The sequence below is a fragment of the Lepidochelys kempii genome, chromosome 9 (assembly GCF_965140285.1).
Source record: "Lepidochelys kempii isolate rLepKem1 chromosome 9, rLepKem1.hap1, whole genome shotgun sequence".
NCBI classification, from domain to species: Eukaryota; Metazoa; Chordata; order Testudines; family Cheloniidae; genus Lepidochelys; species Lepidochelys kempii.
Window position 1 is genome coordinate 36885220 of NC_136388.1, and position 27811 is coordinate 36913030.

General features: G+C 45.1%; 1 protein-coding gene across 1 annotated transcript; it reads left to right on the forward strand.

Moving 5' to 3' along the window:
* The first annotated feature begins 4 nt into the window (after window positions 1-4).
* Window positions 5-3399, forward strand: LOC140917339 (uncharacterized). Its single transcript, XM_073359931.2, has 2 exons — window positions 5-2106; window positions 2695-3399. The coding sequence occupies exons 1-2, from the start codon at window positions 1524-1526 to the stop codon at window positions 3234-3236; spliced, it is 1125 nt and encodes a 374-aa protein (XP_073216032.2). The 5' UTR covers window positions 5-1523; the 3' UTR covers window positions 3237-3399.
* The last annotated feature ends 24412 nt before the right edge of the window (window positions 3400-27811 follow it).

Sequence of the window (27811 nt, forward strand, 5' to 3'; positions counted from 1 at the left end):
CAGGACTCCTGGGAGCCACTTGTTAAAATTCTACCACCAACTGAAAGGATGGTTTTCTTGATTTCCCTAGCCTGATGGAGCTAAGCCTCTCTGCAATCTGCTAAACGAGTCCTGCCGTGGATGACTTATCCCTAAGGCTTCAAAAATATGTTTGAAAAGCAAATATTTTGTCTTTGCAGTGCCCCAGATTGCACCTAATGGCAGGTGTTTTCAAAAATGTACCGGAGGAGGAGATCTCAGCTCCCCCCTAGGAGGTCCTTTCCCACACTTCAAAGGATGCAAGTTAAACAGTATTATTATCAACACCTGGAGGATATCGTTTAGGAACAGTGTATCAGCAAAGTGTTCCAAGGAAGAGCACGTGATGGGTTTGCTTATCACTGAGTTGCCTTCCTACTTGTTCGAGAGCATTTTTGTGTAATTAGTTGGGGTGGGGCTGGAAGTATGGAAAGAGCAGATTCTTGAGTCCCTCATATCACCTCTCTGTGAGCAAATGTATCCCTGTGACTTGGGGTCTGCTCTGGTGCAAGGCAACAGAGACTCAGTGTGGATAAAATGCTCCCATTCTGTTGCAGTAGAGTCCTACACACGTGCATTGGCGTAACTGTCTGCATAAGGTGCAGAGTGGTGGAGAGTTGGGCCCATTGTGTTTATCACAAGCCTAAGAGCATTTAAAACTTGTGTGAACTAGTTTGTTAACTTAGCAGTTGAAGAAAATGATAGTTCCACATAACAAGCACATCTGCATCTGTCCCGGATTTAAATTATCAGCAGTATGAGATATCAGGACTGGGTCTCATTAAAATAAGCTGTCAACATTGATAACTGCTTATTTGCAATAGCAGGAATAAGGAAATATCTGATCATTTATGTCTAGAAAATGATTGTGATTTTCAGGAGATCTTATGTGGAGAAGTCGTACCTATATAGGGAAGTAGCACTATATGCTCTGTGCTGTGTGGCAGACAACGGGTAATAAAACTTGTAACTTCTGAGAGTCCGCTTAAAGAAGAATACAAGAAATTTAATAAAGCACTGCTGGCATAGTCAGTAGCATTTGTAACCCTTCTGCCAACATGGGCCAGGTTCTCTCCCGCACCAAGATATGCGCAGAACAGGAGGTAGGAAGGGGGCCTTCAGAGAGCCGTTGTAGCTCCCTGACTCTGAGCCCTGGTCTACACTAGGACTTTAGGTCGAATTTAGCAACGTTAAATCGATTTAAACCTGCACCCGTCCACACAGTGAAGCCCTTTATTTCGACTTAAAGGGCTCTTAAAATCGATTTCCTTACTCCACCCCTGACAAGTGGATTAGCGCTTAAATCGACATTCCCGGCTCGAATTTGGGGTACTGTGGACACAATTCGATGGTATTGGCCTCCGGGAGCTATCCCAGAGTGCTCCATTCTGACCGCTCTGGACAGCACTCTCAACTCAGATGCACTGGCCAGGTAGACAGGAAAAGAACCGCAAACTTTTGAATCTCATTTCCTGTTTGGCCAGCGTGGCAAGCTGCAGGTGACCATGCAGAGCTCATCAGCACAGGTGACCATGATGGAGTCCCAGAATCGCAAAAGAGCTCCAGCATGGACCGAACGGGAGGTACGGGATCTGATCGCTGTTTGGGGAGAGGAATCCGTGCTATCAGAACTCCGTTCCAGTTTTCGAAATGCCAAAACCTTTGTGAAAATCTCCCAGGGCATGAAGGACAGAGGCCATAACAGGGACCCGAAGCAGTGCCGCGTGAAACTGAAGGAGCTGAGGCAAGCCTACCAGAAAACCAGAGAGGCGAACAGCCGCTCTGGGTCAGAGCCCCAAACATGCCGCTTCTATGATGAGCTGCATGCCATTTTAGGGGGTTCAGCCACCACTACCCCAGCCGTGTTGTTTGACTCCTTCAATGGAGATGGAGGCAATACGGAAGCAGGTTTTGGGGACGAAGAAGATGATGATGAGGAGGAGGTTGTAGATAGCTCACAGCAAGCAAGCGGAGAAACCGGTTTTCCCGACAGCCAGGAACTGTTTCTCACCCTAGACCTGGAGCCAGTACCCCCCGAACCCACCCAAGGCTGCCTCCTGGACCCAGCAGGCGGAGAAGGGACCTCTGGTGAGTGTACCTTTTAAAATGCTATACATGGTTTAAAAGCAAGCATGTGAAAGGATTACTTTGCCCTGGCATTTGTGGTTCTCCTAGATGTAGTCCTAAAGCCTTTGCAAAAGGTTTCTGGGGAGGGCAGCCTTGTTTCGTCCTTCATGGTAGGACACTTTACCACTCCAGGCCAGTAACACGTACTCGGGAATCACTGTAGAACAAAGCATTGCAGTGTATGTTTGCTGGCATTCAACCAAAATCCGTTCTTTATCTCTCTGTGTTATCCTCAGGAGAGTGAGATATAATTCATGGTCACCTGGTTGAAATAGAGTGCTTTTCTTCAGGGACACTCAGAGGTGCCCGTTCCTGCTGTGCTGTTTGCCTGTGGCTGAACAGAAATGTTCGCCGCTGTTAGCCACAGGGAGGGGGGAAGGTTGAGGGGGTAGTCACGCGGTGGGGGGAGGCAAAATGCGACCTTGTAACGAAAGCACATGTGCTATGTATGTAATGTTAACAGCAAGGTTTACCCTGAAAGAGTGTAGTGACTGTTTTATAAAATGTGTCTTTTTAAATACCGCTGTCGCTTTTTTTTTTCTCCACCAGCTGCATGTGTTTCAATGATCACAGGATCTTCTCCTTCCCAGAGGCTAGTGAAGCTTAGAAAGAAAAAAAAACGCACTCGCGATGAAATGTTCTCCGAGCTCATGCTGTCCTCCCACACTGACAGAGCACAGACGAATGCGTGGAGGCAAATAATGTCAGAGTGCAGGAAAGCACAAAATGACCGGGAGGAGAGGTGGCGGGCTGAAGAGAGTAAGTGGCGGGCTGAAGAGAGTAAGTGGCGGGCTGAAGACAGGGCTGAAGCTCAAATGTGGCGGCAGCGTGATGAGAGGAGGCAGGATTCAATGCTGAGGCTGCTGCAGGACCAAACCAGAATGTTCCAGTGTATGGTTGAGCTGCAGCAAAGGCAGCTGGAGCACAGACTGCCACTGCTGCCCCTCTGTAACCAACCGCCCTCCTCCCCAAGTTCCATAGCCTCCACACCCAGACGCCCAAGAACGCGGTGGGGGGGCCTCTGGCCAACCAGCCACTCCACCACAGAGGATTGCCCAAAAAAAAGAAGGCTGTCATTCAATAAATTTTAAAGTTGTAAACTTTTAAAGTGCTGTGCTTAAAGTGCTGTGTGGCATTTTCCTTCCCTCCTCCACCACCCCTCCTGGGATACCTTGGTAGTCATCTCCCTATTTGTGTGATGAATGAATAACGAATGCATGACTGTGAAGCAGCAATGACTTTATTGCCTCTGCAAGCGGTGATTAAAGGGAGGAGGGGAGGGTGGTTAGCTTACAGGGAAGCAGAGTGAACCAAGGGGCGGGGGGTTTCATCAAGGAGAAACAAACAGAACTTTCACAGCGTAGCCTGGCCAGTCATGAAACTGGTTTTCAAAGCTTCTCTGATGCGTACCGCACCCTCCTGTGCTCTTCTAACCGCCCTGGTGTCTCGCTGCGCGTAACCAGCAGCTAGGCGATTTGCCTCAGCCTCCCACCCCGCCATAAACGTCTCCCCCTTACTCTCACAGATATTGTGGAGCACACAGCAAGCAGTAATAACAGTGGAAATATTGGTTTCGCAGAGGTCTAAGCGAGTCAGTAAACTGCGCCAGCGCGCCTTTAAACGTCCAAATGCACATTCTACCACCATTCTGCACTTGCTCAGCCTGTAGTTGAACAGCTCCTGACTACTGTCCAGGCTGCCTGTGTACGGCTTCATGAGCCATGGCATTAAGGGGTAGGCTGGGTCCCCAAGGATACATATAGGCATTTCAACATCCCCAACAGTTATTTTCTGGTCTGGGAATAAAGTCCCTTCCTGCAGCTTTTGAAACAGACCAGAGTTCCTGAAGATGCGAGCGTCATGCACCTTTCCCGGCCATCCCACGTTGATGTTGGTGAAACGTCCCTTGTGATCCACCAGAGCTTGCAGCACTATCGAAAATTACCCCTTGCGGTTTATGTACTCGGCGGCTTGGTGCTCTGGTGCCAAGATAGGGATATGGGTTCCGTCTATAGCCCCACCACAGTTAGGGAATCCCATTGCAGCAAAGCCATCCACTATGACCTGCACATTTCCCAGGGTCACTACCCTTGATATCAGCAGATCTTTGATTGCATGAGCTACTTGCATAACAGCAGCCCCCACAGTAGATTTGCCCACTCCAAATTGATTCCCAACTGACCGGTAGCTGTCTGGCGTTGCAAGCTTCCACAGGGCTATCGCCACTCGCTTCTCAACTGTGAGGGCTGCTCTCATCCTGGTATTCATGCACTTCAGGGCAGGGGAAAGCAAGTCACAAAGTTCCATGAAAGTGCCCTTACGCATGCAAAAGTTTCGCAGCCACTGGGAATCGTCCCAGACCTGCAACACTATGCGGTCCCACCAGTCTGTGCTTGTTTCCTGATCACTCACGGGACCGCGCTGACGTCGCCTCCTCGCCCGGTATCGCGTTGCCATGTTCTGGTGCTGCATATACTGCTGGATAATGCGTGTGGTGGTTGATGTGCTCCTAATTGCCAAAATGAGCTCAGCGGCCTCCATGCTTGCCTTGGTATGGCGTCCGCACAGAAAAAAGGCGCGGAACGATTGTCTGCCGTTGCTCTGACGGAGGGAGGGGCGACTGACGACACAGCTTACAGGGTTGGCTTTAGGGAGCTAAAATCAACAAAGGGTGTGCCTGTACATCAAGGAGTATTTCAGGCAGGACTGCACGGAGGGTTCCAATAAGAAATGGTGCACCAAAGTTATCGTTGTTATTGGAACAAGGAGGTTAGCCTGGCCTCTGATTGATACATGGCTAGATTTACCTCGCTGCGCCTTCTCTGTGAGTGACTGCAGTGTGATCTAGACAGGGGAGGAGGAAAATGAGTACAAAACAAATCTGGTCTATTTCTTGTTCTGACCCACTCCATCTATCCTTTACATCTTTTGCTGGCAGCAGATGGTGCAGAAGGACTGCATGCCATCCACATCTCATGGCTGCTTGGCAGAAGATGGTACAGTACGACTGCTAGCCATCTTCATCTCTTGCCTGCCTGGCATAAGATGGTACAATACGACTGCTAGCAATCCTCATCTCTTGCCTGCCTGGCAGAAGATGGTACAGTACGACTGCTAGCAGTCCGTATCGCCTGCCCGCTCACCATAAGACGGTTCAATAGGACTGCAGGACTAAAGAGAATGACCTGGTCAAGTCACTCCAAATTTAGTCCCTGCGCCCATGTCTGCCCAGGCGCTCCCAGCCGACGTGGCCAGGAGCACCTCGGACACGACGAGGACGACTACCAGTCGTATTGCACCGTCTGCTGCCAGAAGGCAATGGGTTGCTGCTACTGTGCAGCAAAGCCGTACCGCGTCTGCCAGCACCCAGGAGACATAGGGTGACGGTTACCTGAGCTGGCTCCATGCTTGCCGTGGTATGGCGTCTGCACAGGTAACTCAGGAAAAAAGGCGCGAAACGATTGTCTGCCCTTGCTTTCACGGAGGGAGGGAGGGAACGGGGGCCTGACGACACGTACCCAGAACCACCCGCGACAATGTTTTAGCCCCATCAGAGTGCTCCATTGTGAGTGCTCTGGACAGCACTCTCAGATGCCCGATTGTTTGCCATTGCTCTGACGCTGGGAGGGGCGCTTACAGGGTTGGCTTCAGGGAGCTAAAATCAACAAAGGGGGTGGCTTTACATCAAGGAGTATTTCAGGCAGGACTTCACGGAGGGTTCCAATAAGAAATGGTGCACTTAAGTTATCGTTATTGGAACAAGGAGGTTAGCCTGGCCTCTGATTGATACATGGCTAGATTTACCTCGCTGCACCTTCTCTGTAAGTGACTGCAGTGTGATCTAGAAGAATGAGTCCCCTAGACAGGGGAGGGGGGGAAGCAAATCTGGTCTATTTCTTGTTTTGATCCACTCCATCTATCTTTTACATCTTTGGCTGGCAGCAGACGGTGCAGAAGGACTGCATGCCATCCACATCTCATGGCTGCTCGGCAGAAGATGGTACAGTACGACTGCTAGCAGTCCGTATCGCCTGCCCGCTCACCATAAGACGGTTCAATAGGACTGACTGCAGGACTAAAGAGAATGACCTGGTCAAGTCACTCCAAATTTAGTCCCTGCGCCCATGTCTGCCCAGGCGCTCCTGATCGACCTCACAGAGGCGACCAGGAGCACCTCAGACATGACGATGACGGCTACCAGTCATACTGTACCGTCTGCTGCCAGAAGGCAAGGGGTTGCTGCTACTGTGTAGCAATGCCGTACCGCGTCTGCCAGCATCCAGGAGACATAGGGTGACGGTTACCTGAGCGGGCTCCATGCTTGCCGTGGTATGGCGTCTGCACAGGTAACTCAGGAAAAAAGGCGCGAAATGATTGTCTGCCCTTGCTTTCATGGGGGGAGGGAGGGTGGGAACGGGGGCCTGACGATATGTACCCAGAACCACCCGCGACAATGTTTTAGCCCCATCAGGCATTGGGATATCAACCCAGAATTCCAATGGGCAGCGGAGACTGCGGGAACTGTGGGATAGCTACCCACAGTGCAACGCTCCAGAAGTCGACGCTTGCTTCGGTACTGTGGAAGCGCTCTGCCGAGTTAATGCACTTAATGCACTTAGAGCATTTTCTGTGGGGACACACACACTTGAATATATAAAACCGATTTCAAAAAAACCGACTTCTATAAATTCGACCTAATTTCGTAGTGTAGACATACCCTGAAGCTGTTACTAGTCTCACTCTTTGGCAGGGCCCTGTGTTTCTGGGGTGGGGAAAGGAGTGCTCTGAAATTTTAGTCCCTATATACTACAGTGAGGCAGACCTGTTTTCAAACCTGTATGTTAGTACAGCTCTCAAAGCAGCTAACTAGGCTCAGCCCCAAGTGCCACTGAACCTTGACTCCCATGTGGTTCTCTTTTTGTGTACATTAAGAGCAGTAAACCAGAGGGCCTGAATGAAGCTGAGCTGCCTCTTAAGAGAGTGCCCCTTCTTTTGCTCACCTCTTAATTCACCCCAAAGATGTTGCGAGGAGGTAGATCTTGCCCTATGATGGTAGATAACTCTTGGAAGAAGCCAGATCTCGTTGCCTACAACCCCCAAAGAAGTTGAGGGGGAAGTCAGTAGGAACCAGATCCTCTTCCCTATCTCTGTCCATGATGCACTGAATTACAGGAGCTGGGTCTAGCTACTCCAGATGCCTAGTTGTGTAACTGATCCTAATTTGTTGTATTGGTGAACCTTTCTGGCCAGCAAGCCTCACCTCCATTAGACGCAGTCTAAAGGTAAGGATGGAAATAAGGAGCCTGAGCACAGAGAGGAGCCAGATGAGGCTCACGTGTGTTAGTTGCTTAAATGGAAAAATTGAATTCTAAGCCCTTTTAAACCCACAAATGTAAGTTAGCTCTGCTCTTCCCTGTGGGACTTTCCAATTTTTCCAGGCATCTGACTAGAAGTTAAAGAGTTGGTCAAAAATTTCCATCAAAACTGTTTTTCAGCTATAAATTGGGTTTTCAGATAAACAATTTTTTTTTAATCAAACAGGACTTGGGCAGGAGCTATCAGTGAGAATAAACAGTATGAACTTTGTACGATAAGAAGGGTTTGAATTACGGGGGGGACCAAAAAAGTGTTCATGTCTCCAGAAATGAAAAACAGCAACTTTACTGTGTGTCCTAACTTAGCCCTCTTCTCCCCTTAAACAACTACTTTATCCTTCCCTTCCAAAACTGCAAAAAGTAAACAAAAAACCCTTCTCTTGGCATGGGATGAAGTATTTGAATCCTCAGGCACACCGGAAGGCTTCCTTTGAAAATCAGAAGAGGGGTCAAAATTGGATTTTCAACAGAAACCTTTTCATCTTTAGTTGTGGAGTCTGTGACCTCTTTGTTCATAATTTAGTGACATGTCATTTATTGAATCAGACTGGGACTAGTGAACAATTTTCCAAGTAAAAGCAGCAGCACAGAGCTAAACAAAGACAGTGTCAGTGAAATCTACCCATCCGCCTACAAATTTTAGGATCCGCAGTCGAAATATTTAGTATCTAGGACTCGTTTCTTGAATTCCACAATTCTTGATGCTCCCCGTTGTAGAATTGTTTCAGTAGTAACACAAGGCTGAAAAGCTGATTGAAATGTCTAACAAAGGTGATAAAATGAGTCTGAACAAGATATATTCTGTTTATTGACTTTCTCCAAACCCTTAGTCTAAAAGAGGGATAAGCAGAAGGTCTGGGAGAAGGGAGAGAAATATGTATCTAAAAAGTTAGTGGCTGGATTGGCCACTGTAAAGATTATAGATCCCTGCAGAGTCAAGGGTGTTTTTGTGATGATAAACCCCTGACAGCAACAATACTGTTCCCACAAACACAGACTTTGAGTTCAGTGAGTTATTTCATATAAAATATCCAAATGGCCACTGATAGAGTGATGCTTTAGCACTGAACTGTGCTTGTGCTTTGTGCTGTGTTTTTCTCATTAATTCTTATTGCACCATAGTCTCTTCAGTCTACTGGCTGTTTTCCCAGTTCTTTAAGGCTTTTTGAGTATCCACCCAAGACCTTCTGGAAATTGGAATTTTGATGCCTTCATGTTTCTGGACATCCATCTTAACTTCACTTAAAGGAAGAATATTGAGGTGGCTGGGCCCGAATCACACTTTTTCTCCCACTGCCCCTGTTTGTTCCATAGCCCATCTAATTCTCGATCTCTACCCCACAAAAGACTCAAAGGATTCTGTACCCTATTTTCTTTTCTTCAAGGGGCACCACGCTGTCTGTAGCCCTATAGATGTGTGCAATCCCACAATAACCAGCCTGCCTACATCCCTGTGATGGTAGAAAAATAATTCTGCCTCCGTATTCAAAACAGAGGTTGGAAACAGAGTGACCATATGGAAGCGAACTTGCGCTTTTAATTACAACCTACCTCTTATTGGCATCCTTTAGGAAGGAAACTATTTTCCTTAGAGGTGGTGTGTCGTAATGGATTGATCACTGGCCTGGGCCTCAGGAAATGTAGCTTCTATTCCCAGTGCTGCGGCGGGGTGACCTTGTGCAAATATTTCACCACCATTTTCCCCATCTCTAAAATGCAGATGATGATACAGAGTTCCCTTATAAAGCACTTTCATATCTACTGATGAAAAGTGCTTAATAAGAGCTAGGTATTATTCAAATGTGGATGGTGCGCTGGGCAGGGAATGAACATGGGTAAATAATTTTATCTGCATTTTTTGGGGTGAGTCTGAGGGGCAGGAAGAAGAAAGGAAACAGAGGGAGAACAGTCAGTGACTGTTTCCTGCAAGAAGGGCTACAATCAAGAAACTCTGGATACGAAAGTGCATCCTCTTTAGAAAGCAATTAAAGGTAGTGAGGCTGGGTGGCTACATAGGATTTCTCATAGTTAAATGTGTCTACTAGAAATGAACTCATTTGTTTTCTGAAAAGGAAATTTTGTTCATCTGGTGGATCGTAAAGTTTTTCATAATTTCAGAGGCTTAAAATATTTTCTCTCATGCTTTTCTTAAATCTTATTAAATTTTTGAAATATTCTTGAGGTCTTGCATGCTGCATATGCCATCAGCCTGGCCCACTTAAACCTAGTTCTATTTTTATTTTTTAAGTCTTGGCCATTAATGGGGAAAAAAGCAAAATTCTCAACCTGTGTAAATCTGATATAGCTCAATTGATTTCAATGAAACTATGCTGATTTACACATGCTGAGGATCTGGGCCAGAGAGTTCAACCATGGCAACCAATTTCAGAAAGTTACTTCTCTTAAAATGCTGTTTGTCACCTGGCAATATAGTACTGTAGTAGACCAAGGCTAATAAAGGTTAAAAAGAATAAGAATTTCAGATCCACATCTAGGAACAGAGCTGCAACCTCCACTAAGGAGTGGAAACAATAACTATTTTCCCATCTTATCGCACTTTAAAAAATGGAAAGTGCTTTAGCTGTAAACTTGCAAATCAAAAAATGTTTAATAATTCAGGTTCTAAGTTTAGGCCTCTAATCTGAAGTATGGTTCATTTATGGTTTGAGGCAGTGGTTGCAGTTTGTCTGGTGGTGATTTGCATTATCATAGTGGCTGGAATGCCATTAGTCTAGGCGCTGTACAAACAGTGCAAGATAGTCTCTGCTCTGAAGAGCTTTCAGTCTAAATAGACACACCTAGGCAGAGACAAGAGGCACAGACAGGTGAAATCACTCAGGTCACATAGCAAATCAGAGATACAACTGGTGGGATCCCGCTGTCAGTCCCAGGGAAGTGCACCATCTACTGGTGACATTATGGAGATGATCAGACCAGACACCACCACTTCTGGACTACAACCCTAAATTGGTACGTTTGCTGATTAGGCTTCTCTGTGCACTGTTGATATGTGTTTATGGGCTGAGTGAGGTGTTTTTAGCTTCTAGAGTAATAAAAGTACCTCAACATTGTTTTCCTCCCAAACTTGTGGGCCCGTGCTACATTCAGATCCCTCTGGAAATCTTGCTGGTCCAATTTTAGCTCCTTAGTGAGAGAGGCTGGGAATCCTCCCACACACTTTTTTCCACCTGCCTGGACTTCAAGACCTTCCAGAACTTTCATTTCCATTCCTATTTCTCAGTGACCCTGAAATGCAGAGTCATCAAATCCAAGTGTACTATCTACCAAAAGAGTGTTTATGCAACAGGATGAGACCATCAGATTTCTTTTATGAAGCACTTAACACATTTTGGGATACATCAAAAGCAAATACTAATGAGCCAGATTATTTCCTGTGCCAAGATCCACTTCTTTCTAGAAAGAGGAGTGCCTACTAAGGAGCTGGTTTTGATATCTTGATTTACAAGCCATATTTGCATCAGCACTGATATAATTTGCACCAGTTGGCTATAGACCCTAATGTACCATGCAGTAGCTGAGGGTTGCTGAAATGCAGCTCTGCTCTATACCTAACATGCTCCACTAGCATTATGCCACCTGAACTCCCCTTGTTCCAGGGGAATTCTTAGCTGGGCAGTTAGTCAGTTTGTGGCATCTGAGAAACACAAAGGTCACCAGAATGAGGGGAAAGAGTCTGGCCCCATGAAATGTAAAAGTGTGTGAGAGCAGAGTGGCCAAGTTGTCACCAGTACATTCCAGATACGTGTTGGGATTCCATGTGAGACCTCTTTCCACTCTGCTTCCTGAGAACGCAGTTCGACTCCAGCCTTCATCTCTCAGATATCTTTATTTGCCATACAGCAATGCTATGCTGAGTTGATCAGACTCAAACGCAGGGGGGATAGATGCAGGGTACATCACAGATCCAAAGTTGCACAGAAATCTTCTCCCTTTATATACATTACCTATCTCATTGCATTTACTATACATTGCATCACACATTTTTGGATTGGCTTGGTTACTTGGCAGGAACCAATCCCTGTGCAGCATGCACTGACCATGGTTCAGCTTGCTCTTTACCTCATCTCTACATTCCTAACTTCCCTTGTTATCTATTTCATCATAAATAGATCCCTGCATGTTCTCCCTCTTATCTTAGTTGGCTCAGACATTCTGTCGTCTTAGCATGCCGACCTATTTACTTATCTTATTTAACACAAATATTGTTTTCAGCCTAATTTATTTCCTTCCCTAATCCTGTCTTCCAAAAGATGAGGCCTCTCTCCCTGTGTTAATCACTCATGTCAGGCCAGACCTCACTACAGTGTCCCTGTTCCAACCCTACCTGGCTGTAACTGTTAGGGCATGATCCAATTCCTGTCAGATGACCACTTGTAGAGGGCTTTACAGTAACAGAACTGCCTCCAGCCCCAGATTTCCACTCTGCCTGTATATCTGAAGTGCTGCTGCTCTTTCACTTTCTGGTTTTGGCCTTTTCCTTTCAGTTATTAACCTGACAATTAATAGCCTACACATTTTGTCAACTTTGGTCCCCATCGCCATAGGATGGGATCATCCTCCTGGGGACTGAGCTCTGCTGAAACAAATAATTATATACTTTAAGCATGTGGTTAAGGGCTCTGCTGGATCAGGATCATAGTGCTTAGTTCCTTATAGAATTAATGCCTATCTGAGCAGCATCTTTCATAGCAGAGTGTCTACTCATGCCTAGCATACATAAGGAGCTAGGGAAGTTGAAGAATTTGCTCTGTAGTTTCAGTGACATTTCATTTTTTCTTTTTAGAACGAAACTTTTATTTTTAAATCATCCTACAAGAACCAGGTTAAATGAGCCAATAATGTTGGTGAATTTCCTGGCCTTTGATGGCTTTATCACATGTGGTAGTACTTAAACATCCACTTCTGTATTTAATATTATCTTCTTTTATTAACACCTCTTCAGGGAGCTAATAAAATTTGCCATCTGTAAAGTGTATAGAGACATACCCTTTATAAGATTTGGTATGTATAATGAACAAGGCATGATTATAGCACCCTCTTGTGGCCAAGGTATGAACTTGCTTTGTATTTAACTACTTCAAAGAAAGCCTTGACTTACAATTAAATGGTTTCAGAGTAGCAGCTGTGTTAGTCTGTGTCCGCAAAAAGAAAAGGAGGACTTGTGGCACCTTAGAGACTAACAAATTTATTTGAGCATAAGCTTTCGTGAGCTACAGCTCACTTCATCGGATGCATTCAGTGAAAAAATACAGTGTGGAGATTTATATACACAGAGAACATGAAACAATGGGTGTTACCATACACACTGTAATGAGAGTGATCAGGTAAGGTGAGCTATTACCAGCAGGAGAGTGTGGGGGGGAACCTTTTGTAGTGATAATCAAGGTGGGCCATTTCCAGCAGTTGACAAGAATGTCTGAGGAACAGCAGGTGGCGGGGGAATAAACATGGGGAAATAGTTTTGCTTTGTGTATTGACCCATCCACTCCCAGTCTTTATTCAAGCCTAAGTTAATTGTATCCAGTTTGCAAATTAATTCCAATTCAACAGTCTCTCGTTGGAGTCTGTTTTTGAAGTTTTTTTTGTTGAATTGCCACTTTTAGGTCTGTAATCGAGTGACCAAAGAGATTGAAATGTTCTCCGACTGGTTTTTGAATGTTATAATTCTTGACATCTGATTTGTGTCCATCTATTCTTTTACGTAGAGACTGTCCAGTTTGGCCAATGTACATGGCAGAGGGGCATTGCTGGCACATGATGGCATATATCACATTGGTAGATGTGCAGGTGAATGAGCCTCTGACAGTGTGGCTGATGTGATTAGGCCCTATGATGGTGTCCCCTGAATAGATATATGGACACAGTTGGCAACGGGCTTTGTTGCAAGGATAGGTTCCTGGATTAGTGGTTCTGGTGTGTGGTTGCTGGTGAGTATTTGTTTCAGGTTGGGGGGCTGTCTGTAAGCAAGGACTGGCCTGTCCCCCAAGATCTGTGAGAGTGATGGGTCATCCTTCAGGATAGATAGTAGATCCTTGATGGGTTGTATCCTATGGAGCCCTAACCACAAATTAAAGCTGCTCTGCACTAACAATGAGTGCAGAAGGAAAAAGATACAAGAAAATTCAACCACAACACTTTTTAGATTTCTCTTTGAGATTCGTACCTGCTGCCATAAGGAATGAGACAGCACAAGGTCAAAAACAATGGTGACAGTTTTCCAAATATTTGTTTTATTTTTTGCCAAAATCCTATTTTTGTTAGCAGTGCAACTGCTATAATGGATCAGACCAATGGAACAGCTAGTCTAGTATCCTATCTCTGACAGAGTGGACAGTACCAGGCCAGCTGTCTGAGGAAGAAGCTAGCAGCAGGTAGTTCTGGGGTAATCTGTCCCCAGGAAAAGGTTCCTCCTAACCCCCAGTAGCTAGTAGCTGACTTTTACCCTGAAGGATATTGGTTTCAAAGCTCTTATCTGCTGTTGTCATGGAGCCATAGTATCAGCGCTATGCCCCCAGCTTTGGGGAACAGTCTCTAGGAGGAATCTCTTCAGGGCCTTACTGCCTCCTTAAACTGAAGCTCAGGGGCTCCAGCACTCTTGTTTCACACTGTGAGCTCTGTTCAGCAAGGCCAACTGAGATAGACTCCTGGAAGAGACTCGTACACTCTTTGGGGATTAACGCGAAGCATTCGCGGCAACACTCACAGTGTTGTCAAAGCAGTAGTGCCTATAAGTCAGAGTGCAGGATAGAAAGTCCTTAGGTTGGCATAGAGGAAGGAAGGTTAGAGCATAGCCCAAGTCCTTTCTAGTTGGCCCGGAACCCAGCTGAGTTCTGTCTTTCTCTGTTTTACCTCCTTCCTCAGATCACAGGTGAGAGCCCAGCCTCCTTTCAGTAGCCAACTCTTAGCCCCCAACTTCACACCTCTCCAGCTGGGGGATATTGCTGCACTTCCTTTCTGAGCAGTGGGGAAATCCGTATCCCTCTAGGTCATTGGTCTCTTGGTATCTATGGCCTCCTGGTTGGATTTGCCACTGTCTTCTCTCATTCTGCATTGATATGGAGTTGCCTTGACCGGTCCTTTTTTTAATGAGGCATTCAGGCTCAGACAGCTAGATGACAATTATACCTATGTCTTTTAGCCTGCCCAGAGAGCAAACAGTCCTTCCCCCTGACCCTGGATACTCCTGTGAAATATGAGAGAAACTGAGGCGCATACACAAGATGCATAAAAAAAATTACAGGAAATTCCCACTTTGTCACAATTGCAACTCGGCTATTCTTGTTATCCAGAGAAATATCCAGAAAAATATTTTTTTCTCTGTATTTGGTCAGAATGTAAGGAGGAGGACACCAAAATTGTGTCTTGGTTTTTCATCCACATTTTATTTTCACTGAAATTTTCTGCCTAGCTCTACTCACCATGCTGTTCTAACCTGACTAGGGAAGTTGTTGAGCAGCAAAAAGTCTGATTGATCTTTAGCTGTTATAGGGCTTGGCTTCACTGTAATGCTTCAATGAAGACCCTACCTATGCCAATGGGAGGGCTTCTCCCACTGGTGTAGGAAATCCACGTCCCTGAGAGCTGGTAGTTAGATCGATGGGAGAATTCGGAAGTTGAGAGTAGCAGACTGGAGCCTATGACCTAGAACAGGAGCAGAAGACCGAGTCAAGGGGTAGCAGAGGAGAGTCAACTGGGTGGTGAATTGTTTAGGCATGGGAAAGAGGTCAAAGGTACAAAGAGGGCTATGGGCAGAAATGCTGAGGGAAGGCAGTAGGTGTGGGGTGAGGCTCTCTCTGGCACAGACTCCTAGGCTGACAGAAGGCTAGTTTGACTCTGCCCTGTGCCAACCTGGGTAAATCCAGCTCTCTGTATTTTATGCAACTACCATGTCAAAATAGACCAATGTGTTAGTGTCATTCTTTGCCTGGTATGTGTCATGGTTTCAGTGAAATATCTACAGGGGTGAGGGTGGTGGAAGCAAGTGCTGTCTGTCCTTTTATATTAAATATACAATGGCTGGAAATGTGCATGTTAAAGTTCCAGATTTCCAAAATAGTGACACAGACAGCCAGAGTAGGGAGAGAATCATATTAGTATAGTGTAGAAGGAAAAAAGATTATGTCACCAGGAAAGAGGAGAGAGACAATTCACCGAGCAAAAGGAGGTAACAGATAAAAGGTTCAGTTATTACCATAAAGCAAAGATGATCATGGTACAATCACTATTCTCATAATAAAGTTCTTACGTTGCAAAATGCTCAGCAAGCCAGACTGCCTAAAATGCCAGTGCCTGTGTGCTTTGCTTTCTCCCTGAAGACTGACCAGTGTATTGCTTACAGTTATTAGTTACCATGCAGCTCCTTCTAAGCAAGCATGTTTATTCTTAAGATAAAAGCATTACAGTGTGTGTGTGTGTGTGTGTGCATATGCATATATATAATATATGAATGAACTTATATATTAGGACTGTCGATAATTGCAGTTAACTCACGTGATTAACTCAAAAAATTAACCGTGATTAATCGCACTGTTAATAGAATACCAATTGAAATTTATTAAATATTTTGGATTTTTCTACATTTTCAAATATATCCATTTTGATTACAACACAGTACAAAGTGTACAGTGCTCACTTGATATTATCTTAGATTACAAATATTTGCACTGTAAAATGATAAACGAAATAGTATTTTTCAATTCACCTCTTACAAGTACCGTAGTGCAATCTCTTTACATTTGTAAATTTCACTTTTTCATGATTGTTTTGTTTTTGTGTGCAATTATGTAAAAAACCAAAACTATGTAAAACTTTAGAGCCTACAAGTCCACTCTGTCTTACTTCTTGTTCAACCAATTGCTAAGAGAAACATGTTTGTTTACATTTACGGGAGATAATGCTGCACACTTCTTAACTACAGTGTCACCTGAAAGTGAGAACAGGTATTCATAGGGCACCATTGTAGCCGGCATCACAAGATATTTACATGCCAGATGCACTAAAAATTCATATACCTCTTCATGCTTTGGCCATCCTTCCATAGGACATGCGTCCATACTGATGCCGCTCGTTTAAAAAAATGCGTTAATTAAATTTGTATGTCTTCTGCTCTGATTTACCTGCATTCTACCATATATTTCATGTTATAGCAGTCTCGGATGATGACCCAGCACATGTTTGTTTTAAGAACACTTTCACTGCAAATTTGACAAAATGCAAAGAAGATATCAATGTGAAATTTCTAAAGATAGCTACAGCACTCGAACTAAGATTTAAGAATCTGAAGTGCCTTCCAAAATCTGAGAGGATGAGGTGTGGAGAATGCTTTCAGGAGTCTTAAAAAAGCAACGCGCTGATGCGGAAACTACAGAACCCAAACCAAAATCAGCGTTCTGCTGGTGGCATCTGACTCTGATGGTGAAAATGAACATACATTGGTGTGCACTGCTTTGGATCATTATTGAGCAGAAACAGTCATCAGCATGGACGCATGTCCTCTGGAATGGTGGTTGAAGCATCAAGGGACGTATGAATCTTTAGCGCATCTGGCATGTAAATATCTTGTGATACTGGCTACACCAGTGCCATGCGAACGCCTGTTTTCACTTTCAGGTGACATTGTAAACAAGAAGCAGGCGTCGTTATCTTCTGCAAATGTAAACAAACTTGTTTGTCTGAGCGAATGGCTGAACAAGAAGTAGGACTGATTGTACTTATAGGCTCTAAAGTTTTACATTGTTTTATTTTTAAATGCAGGGGTTTTTTGTACATAATTCTACACTTGTAAGTTCAACTTTCATGATAGAGATTGCACTACAGTACTTAGGTGAATTGAAAAATATTTATTTTGTTTTCTACAGTGAAAATAATTGAACACTGTACATTTTATATTCTGTGTTGTAATTGAAATCACTATTTGAAAACGTAGAAAACATCCAAAAATATGTAAATAAATGGTATTCTATTATTTAACAGCACAATTAATCACAGTCTTAAAAAAATTAATCGCATGATTTTTTAATTGCTTGACAGCTGTTATTGATCATTATTCATTCACATATGCCAAAAAGTTTACCAGAGGTCACCCCCAGCTCCAGCCGAGGGCTTTGGTAGATTTTAAAAACCCACAGCTGTTTTTTCCCCATGGTTAAAGTTCATATCTATCTTAGAACCAGAACCGAGACTGGGCAGATCAGCTATTTTCTTGATCCTTTGATCTTGGTTCAATCAGTAGCACAAACTGGATTCAGTCTATGCTCCACTAGGATTAAAGGCCAACAATTTGCCCCCAAAAACATTGACTTTTCAAGAAGCTCCTGGGGAAGTTCAGAACCATATCAGAAATTGGCCTATGGCTGTTCTTTTACAAATGCATTTATGTGCAGTCGTCATTCCTGTAGTACATTAGGCTAAGCTATTATTTCTGGTATTTGGTTAATTAATCAGCTTCCAAAACAGATATTTAGTTGCTAAAGTATTGAAAACAGTTTCACGTAAAGTGCAGCAGAGAAAGGGCTCTGGATGCTTAAAGTGTATACAGGGCTTTTATGACTGAATTAAGATTCTAGTTAGGTGAATAGCTCAACTCACCTCCCTGAAGACAATTTCATCAATGTTTGTAAAGCACTTGAGTAACGTGATGACAGCACCATAGAAAAACCTTTGGGGAAATGAATAATTCTGAATTCAGGATGGTGTGTACTAAATAATGCATAGGGCTACACCCTGAATCTTAATCCTCCCCGTGCTGTCAGACATGGCCGAGGGCAAAATCTTGTTGTGTTCTATAACTTAACTTTTTGACAACAGGTTCTTGACCTATCCCTCAACCCCACTATAGAGATCCCAGCACACTGCCTTTCATCTGGTCCTTGTCCTTTGCCTTGTCTGGCTTGGGTGACCCTACAAGGAGTTAGGGCTCCCACCAGCATAGTGCTCAGGATTACTGGACTACACCGGCCTTTCCACCATGTCAAGGTGCAGCCCCAGGGAAGGACACATTGAATGAGGAGTACAAAAGAAATATTGAATAGCTGCTCCTTCAATGATCACCATCCATCCTGTGCTCTGAATGAGGCAGAGGTCCTGGGGAAAAAATAGTATGTAATTAGAGACTACATGTTAATGCACATGCTTCCCTCGGTCAGAATTAAAGTTCTGGCATTAATTTGGGCATTCCCTAACTTAAACGCCTAACTTTTCAGCCTCAAATGTCTTTTAATGTAGACTTTTAAAATGAACAGTTAATTGTTATTTTGACTGAATTGGCTTCAAAGGATGCAGTACCTGCGTAACTGAGGGCAGATCTGAACTGCTGCTTTTTTCTGTCTTTGCCTGTAAATAACCTCCAGTGATTGAAAATTTGGTACCCATGAAGCAGACAGACAGCTGCCTCCAGATTTGTGTTTTGTAATGTAACTGAAGTTCAGAGGTTTCTTCTGCTTTGTGCTTACCTCTGCTCCTGTCCGAAATGGACAATGTTAAGTCTCCATTGCCCCTTCCACCCAAGGACCCGCTTCTCCGTCCCCCCACCCCTCAACTATCTTGAATAATTTTGTATTATCTGCAAATTTTACCATGTGACTGCTTACCTCCTTTTCCAGATCATTTGTGAATATGTTGAACAGCACTGGTCTCAGAACCGACCCCTGGAAGACACCACTGTTTACCTCTCTCCATTCTGAAAACTGATAATTTGTTCCCACCCTTTGTTTCCTATCTTAACCAGTTACCAATCCATGAGAGGACTTTCCCTCTTATCCCATGACAGCTTACTTTGCTGAGGAGCCTTTGGTGTGAGGGACCTTGTCAAAGGCTTTCTGAAAGTCCAAGTGCACTGCATCCACTGGATCACCCTTGGCCACATCTTTGTTGACCCCCTCAAAGAATTCTAACAGATTGCTGAGACATGATTTCCTTTAACAAAAAACATGTTGACTCTTCCCCAACAGATCGGGTTGATAATTCTGTTCTTTACTATAATTTCAGCCAATTTGCCTGGTACTGAAGTTAGGCTTACTGGCCTGTAATTGCCAGGATTGCCTCTGGAGCCTTTATAAAAAAAATTGGTGTCACATTAGCTCAAGTCACCTGGCACAGAAGCTGATGTAAGCCATAAGTTACATACCACAGTTAGTAGTTCTGCAATTCTGCTGGTGAGAGAGACAAGCTTTTGAGCTTACACAGAGCTCATCTGTAGGCCTAGGAAACTGGCCCAGTCTAACGCCGTTTAGTCCTTGCACAGGGGACCTATTAAGAACATTTCCCTTTGAGGACTGAGCTAACACCTCAATCTGAAGTTTGGGAGCACTGGGCTGCTGGGAGTGATGTCATTAAGAGGAGAGAGTTTCACCATGCATGGTCATAAAAAAAACCCATGAAAGAGTTAGGGGTATTAGGTCTGAGGAAGACTGAGTCACGAAATATGAATTCAACTTCTAACACTGCTACTGACTCTTTGTTGAGTTTGGCCAAAAATTTAGGGCTAAATTTTCAAATCTTTTAGTTCACTGTTTTGGGTGCTGGCCATAAGTGTCAAAGTGGGAGCTGCTGGGGGCCGAGCAGTTTTGAAACTGTGGTCCTAGTTACAAGGGCTGAAAACAACTTGAAAATCTGGCCCCACAGCTCTCCTGTTGCCTCAGTTTCCTCTCTCATAATAAAGGGAATCAACAATGCTTATTCATCTTTGTAAAATGCTGTAGGCTTTATGGATGAAAAGACCTATAAATAAATAGTACAATATTTTTACACTACCTTTAGAAATCTATTAGATTAACTCTATTTCAGGGGATTGCATATTACACTCCCTCTGTAGCCCCCAGGGAAGACAGGTTGTGGTTTGATCAAACAGAACCTGGATCCAAAGTAAAACTTGACTGATAAAGTTCTGAAAACCATACTCAGTGTTGGCAATTACTGACCACTCTGCCACTGATAATCTGAAACTAAGTTGGCTCTACAGTTTTGTTGACCCAACCAAGAATAATCCTCCCTCTTCTCTGTTGACTTCTTTCTCCTCATCCTCTGCTTATCCTTCCCCCTAGTTACCTGTGGTGGAAGATTGAACAGCCTTACTGCCCTGTAGTTTCTGGAAGCTATATACAGAAATTGGCTTCAAATACTGTTTTTGTTTGTTTAAACTCAGGAAAATGGTATGTGATGTCCGAACTGGATTGTGTGTGAATGCGTGCACACCACTGTGCTCTCCTGAATGGAATGAAAATTGCTCAACTGTGACTCTGGTTATAGGCCCTGTTCTGCCAACAAGTCCGATGACTTCAGAGGCCTTTTCTTTTGGAACACCAAGGTCTGAGTTCTATTCCCACTGTCACTGTGGTGTTCGAAACAGCCATGGCACATAGCATGATGACAACCATGAAGCACTAGAGAACAAGATCTTCTACTTTAATCGCATATGGTCACTTGAGGCTCACTAATTCAAGGACTGTCTTTCCTGCAGCCTGACTAAACTGGACCCATCTCTTGGTTCCTCCTCTATTGGGTTCAAAGTTACTTTTGAAATTGTAGCGGCTATAACTCTGGTGCAGTGGGAAGTCCTGAAATTCTGCAGTCTGTCCCAAGGGTCTGTGAAATCCCTCAAAAGTCTGAGGTCAGGCTGGCCTCTTTGGGTACATCTACACATGACTGACCTGGTCAGCTGACTTTGGCTTGCAGGGCTCAGGCTCTGGGGCTGAAAAATCACTGTGTAGATGTTTGCGTGGGAGCCTGAACTCTGGGACCAGGCAAGGGTGGACTTTTAGATCTATAGACTCCCTGAGGGGTTAAAAATCGAGCCCCACAGCCCAAGCCCTGTCAGCCCGAGTCAGCTGACCCAGGCCAGCTGCTGCTGTTCTTCTGCAGGTCTTTTATCCCTGTGTAGATGTGCCCTGTCTCCTACTTAATAGTCGGGAGTGGGACAATGACTGACCTTCTTTCTTCCCATCCTCTCACACAACTGGGAAGTTGAGCTGGATCCAAACTTCCTTTCCTCTCCTTTTGTGGGGTTTGTAAGGAGGCTGGTTTACAGGGCAAGACAATGAAGAACACATTGACCTTTACTGCTCCTAAGCCCTGGTCTACACTAGGAGTTGAGGTCGAATTTAGCAGTGTTAAATCGATTTAACCCTGCACTTGTCCACACGACGAAGTCCTTTTTTCGACTTAAAGGGCTCTTAAAATCCCCCAACAAGAGGATTAGGACTGAAATTGGCCTTGCTGGGTCGAATTTGGGGTACTGTGGACACAATTAGGCGGTATTGGCCTCCATGAGCTATTCCAGAGTGCTCCATTGTGACCACTCTGGACAGCGCTCTCAACTCAGATGCACTGGCCAGGTAGACAGGAAAAGGCCTGCAAACTTTTGAATTTCAGTTTCCAGTTTGGCCAGTGTGACAAGCTGCAGGTGACCATGCAGAGCTCATCAGCAGAGGTGACCATGATGGAGTCCCAGAATCGCAAAAGAGCTCCAGCATGGACCGAACGGGAGGTACGGGATCTGATCGCTGTATGGGGAGAGGAATCTGTGCTATCAGAACTACGTTCCAGTTTTCAAAATGCCAAAACCTTTGTCAAAATCTCCCAGGGCATGAAGGACAGAGGCCATAACAGGGACCTGAAGCAGTGCCGCATGAAACTTAAGGAGCTGAGGCAAGCCTACCAGAAAACCAGAGAGGCGAACGGCAGCTCTGGGTCAGAGCCCAAAACATGCCGCTTCTATGATGAGCTGCATGCCATTTTAGGGGGTTCAGCCACCACTACCCCAACTGTGTTGTTTGACTCCTTCAATGGAGATGGAGGCAATACGGAAGCAGGTTTTGGGATGATGATGATGATTGATAGCTCACAGCAAGCAAGCGGAGAAACTGGTTTTCCCAACAGCCAGGAACTGTTTCTCACCCTGGACCTGCAGCCAGTACCCCCCGAACCCACCCAACGCTGCCTCCTGGACCTGCCAGGTGGAGAAGGGACCTCTGGTGAGTGTACCTTTTAAAATACTATACATAGTTTAAAAGCAAGCATGTTTAATGATTGATTTGCCCTGGCATTCACGGCTCTCCTGGATGTACTCCCAAAGCCTTTGCAAAAGGTTTCTGGGGAGGGCAGCCTTATTCCATCCACCATGGTAGGACACTTTACCACTCCAGGCCAGTAGCACGTACTCGGGAATCATTGTAGAACAAAGCATTGCAGTGTATGTTTGCTAGCATTCAAACAACATCCATTCTTTCTCTCTCTGTAGCACTTTAGAGACTAAACAATTTATTTGAGAATAAGCTTTTGTGAGCTACAGCTCACTTCATCGGATGCATACTGTGGAAAGTGTAGAAGATCTTTTATACACACAAAGCATGAAAAAATACCTCCCCCCACCCCACTCTCCTGCTGGCAATAGCTTAGCTAAAGTGATCACTCTCCTTACAATGTGTATGATAATCAAGGTGGGCCATTTCCAGCACAAATCCAGAGTTTAACAAGAATGTCTGGGGGGTTAGGAAAAAACAAGGGGAAATAGGTTACCTTGCATAATGACTTAGGCACTCCCAGTCTCTATTCAAGCCTAAGTTAATTGTATCCAATTTGCAAATGAATTCCAATTCAACAGTTTCTCGCTGGAGTCTGGATTTGAAGTTTTTTTGTTGAAGAATTGCAACTTTCATGTCTGTAATCGCGTGACCAGAGAGATTGAAGTATTTGGTGAGTATTTGCTTCAGGTTGGGGGGAAATACTCACCAGCAACCACATACCACACAACAGAACCACTAACCCAGGAACCTATCCTTGCAACAAAGCCCGTTGCCAACTGTGCCCACATATCTATTCAGGGGATACCATCACAGGGCCTAATAACATCAGCCACACTATCCGAGGCTCGTTCACCTGCACATCCACCAATGTGATATACGCCATCATGTGCCAGCAATGCCCCTCTGCCATGTACATTGGTCAAACTGGACAGTCTCTACGTAAAAGAATGAATGGACACAAACCAGATGTCAAGAATTTTATAATATTCATAAACCAGTCGGAGAATACTTCAATCTCTCTGGTCATGCAATTACAGACATGAAAGTTGCAATTCTTCAACAAAAAAACTTCAAATCCAGACTCCAGCGAGAAACTGTTGAATTGGAATTCATTTGCAAATTAAATACAATTAACTTAGGCTTGAATAGAGACTGGGAGTGCCTAAGTCATTATGCAAGATAACCTATTTCCCCTTGTTTTTTCCTAACCCTCCCCCTCCCCTCCCAACGTTCTTGTTAAACCCTGGATTTGTGCTGGAAATGGCCCACCTTGATTATCATACATATTGTAAGGAGAGTGATCACTTTAGCTAAGCTATTGCCAGCAGGAGAGTGGGGTGTGGGGAGGTATTTTTTCATGCTTTGTGTGTATAAAAGATCTTCTACGCTTTCCACAGTATGCATCTGATGAAGTGAGCTGTAGCTCACAAAAGCTTATGCTCAAATAAATTGGTTAGTCTCTAAGGTGGCACAAGTACTCCTTTTTTTTTTGCAAATACAGACTAACACGGCTGTTACTCTGAAACTTCTCTCTCTGTGTTATCCTCAAGAGAGTGATACCATTCATGGTCACCTGGTTGAAATAGGGTGCTTTTCTTAAGGGACATTCAGAGGTGCCCGTTCCTGCTGGGCTGTTTGCCTGTAGCTGAATAGAAATGTTCCCTGCTGGGGATGAGGGAGGGACAAGGGGCTAGCCATGCAGTGGGGGGGAGGCAAAATGCAACCTTGGAACGAAAGCACATGTGCTATGTATTTAATGTTAACAGCAAGGTTTACCGTGAAAGAGTGTACCCATTGTTCTATAAAATGTCTTTTAAAATACCACTGTGCCTTTTTTTTTCTCCACCAGCTGTGTGTTTCAAGGATCACAGGATCTTCTCCTTCCCAGAGGCTAGCGAAGATTAGAAGGTGAAAAAAACATACTCGCGATTAAATGTTCTCTGAGCTCATGCTGTCCTCCCACACTGACAGAGCACAGACGAATGCATGGAGGCAGACAACGTCAGAGTGCAGGAAAGCACAAAATGACCAGGAGAAGAGGTGGTGGGCTGAAGAGACGGCTGAAGCTGAAAGGTGGTGGCAGCGCGATGAGAGGAGGCAGGATTCAATGCTGAGGCTGCTGGAGGATCAAACCAATATTCTCCAGCGTATGGTTGACCTGCAGGAAAGGCAGCAGGAGCACAGACCGCCGCTAAAGCCCCCGTGTAACCAACCACCCTCCTCCCCAAGTTCCATAGCCTCCTCACCCAGACACTCCAGAACGCGGTGTGGGGGCCTCCGGCCACCCAGCCACTCCACCCCAGAGGATTGCCCAAGCAACAGAAGGCTGGCATTCAATAAGTTTTTTAAACTTTTAAAGTGCTGTGTGGCCTTGTCCTTCCCTCCTCCACCACCCCTCCTACTGCTTCTCTCCTCCACCACCCCTCCTGGTCTACCTTGGTAGTTATCCCCCTATTTGTGTGATGAATGAATAAAGAATGCATGAATGCGAAGCAACAATGACTTCTATTGCCTCTACAAGCGGTGATCGAAGGGAGGAGGGAAGGGTGGTTAGCTTACAGGGAAGTAGAGTAAACCAAGGGGCGGGGTGTTTCATCAAGGAGAAACAAACAGAACTTTCACACCGTAGCCTGGCCAGTCATGAAACTGGTTTTCAAAGCTTCTCTGATGTGCACCACGCCCTCCTGTGCTCTTCTAACTGCTCTGGTGTCTGGTTGTGTGTAACCAGCAGCCAGGTGATTTGCCTCAACCTCCCACCCTGCCATAAACGTCTCCCCCCTTTACTCTCACAGATATTGTGGAGTGCACAGCAATCAGTAATAACAGTGGGAATATTGGTTTCGCTGAGGTCTAACCGAGTCAGTAAACTGCGCCAGCGAGCTCTTAAACATCCAAATGCACATTCTACCACCATTCTGCACTTGCTCAGCCTGTAGTTGAACAGCTCCTGACTACTGTCCAGGCTGCCTGTGTATGGCTTCATGAGCCATGGCAATAAGGGGTAGACTGCGTCCCCAAGGATAACTATAGGCATTTCAACATCCCCAACGGTTATTTTCTGGTCTGGGAATAAAGTCCCTTCCTGCAGCTTTTGAAACAGACCAGAGTTCCTGAAGATGCGAGCGTCATGTACCTTTCCCAGCCATTCCACATTGATGTTGGTGAAACATCCCTTGTGATCCACCAGTACTTGCAGCACTATTGAAAAGTACCCCTTGAGGTTTATGTACTCGTCGGCTTGGTGCTCCGGTGCAAAGATAGGGATATGGGTTCGGTCTATGGCCCCACCACATTTAGGGAATCCCATTGCAGCAAAGCCATCCACTATGACCTGCACATTTCCCAGGGTCACTCTCCTTGATATCAGCAGATCTTTGATTGCGTTGGCTACTTGGATCAGAGCAGCCCCCACAGTAGATTTGCCCACTCCAAATTGATTCCCGACTGATCAGTAGCTGTCTGGCATTGCAAGCTTCCACAGGGCTATTGCCACTCGCTTCTCGACTGTGAGGGCTGCTCTCATCTTGGTATTCATGCGCTTCAGGGCAGGGGAAAGCAAGTCACAAAGTTCCATGAAAGTGCCCTTACGCATGCGAAAGTTTCGCAGCCACTGTGAATCGTCCCAGACCCGCAACACTATGTGGTCCCACCAGTCTGTGCTTGTTTCCTGGGCCCAGAATTGACGTTCCACCATATGAACCTGCTCCATTAGCACCATGATGTCCACGTTGCCAGGGCCCGTGCTTTGAGAGAAGTCTGTGTCCATGTCCTGATCACTCATGTGACTGCGCTGACATTGTCTACTCGCCCGGTTTTGCTTTGCCAGGTTCTGGTGCTGCATATACTGCTGGATAATGCATGTGGCGTTTAATGTGCTCCTAATTGCCTAAGTGATCTGATCGGGCTCCATGCTTGCCGTGGTATGGCATCTGCACAGAAAAAAGGTGCGGAACAATTGTCTGCCATTGCTCTGACAGAGGTAGGGGCGACTGATGACATGGCTTACAGGGTTGGCTTACAGGGATTTAAAATCAACAAAGAGGGTGGCTTTGCGAGGAACTGAATGGCCCCCTCAAGGATAGAATTCAAAACTGGGTTTAGCAGGCCATTGATTTCACGGAGGGAGGGAGGAGAAAATGAATACAAAACAAATCTGGTCTCTTTCTTGTTTTGATCCACTTCATCTATCTTTATACAACTTGCTGGCAGCAGACTGTGCAGTACGATCGCTAACCATTGTCATCTCCTGGGTGCTTGGCAGAAGACAGTGCACTTTGACTGCTGGCCATCATCTTCTGCTGGTTGCTGATTAAAAGCCAGTGCACTGCCGGTAGGACTCAATCCCCATGAGACTAAACTTAAAAGGGAAATGATTTGGCTGAGTCACTCCCATGTTTGCCCAGGTGCCCCGACCTCATCGAGATCGGTTAAAATAGCACCCAGGACTACGTCAACGACAGCTACCAGTCATACTGCACTGTCTGCTGCCAAAAGGAAATAAACTGCTGCTGTGTAGCAATGCAGTACCACATCTGCCAGTACCCAGGAGACATACGGTGACGGTTAGCTGAGCGGGCTCCATGCTTGCTGTGGTATGGCATCTGCACAGGTAACTCAAGAAAAAAGGCGCAAAACGATTGTCTGTCCTTCCTTTCATGGAAGGAGGGAGGCAAGGGGGGCCTGATGATATGTACCCAGAACCACCTGCAACAATGTTTTAGCCCCATCAGGCACTGGGATTTCTACCCAGAATTCAAATGGGTGGCAGAAACTGCGGGAACTGTGGGATAGCTACCCACAGTGCAACGCTCCGGAAGTTGCCGGTTGCCTCGGTACTGTGGCCACACTCCGCTGACTATACGCGCTTAGAGCATTTGTGTTGGGACATACACAATCGACTGTATAAAAACGCTTTCTACAAAACTGACTTCTATAAATTTGACCTAATTTCATAGTGTAGACATACCCTAAGAGTGGACAAAACTAGCATTTAGGAGATCAATGCACTTAGGCCAGGTCTACACCAATTTTTTTTTTCTGGTTTAGCAATGTCATTTAGGGGTGTGATATTTTTTTTTAAAAAAAAAAAAAATTCCTACATCTTTAAAAGCCCTCGTATAGATGCAGTTATACTGATAGGAAAGTACACTGGCTGATATCACTTATTTCATTCACTGACCTAGCATAACCTTTACCAGAAAAAAACCCACACTTTTTTGCTGGTATAGGCTGTCTCTACACTAGGACGGG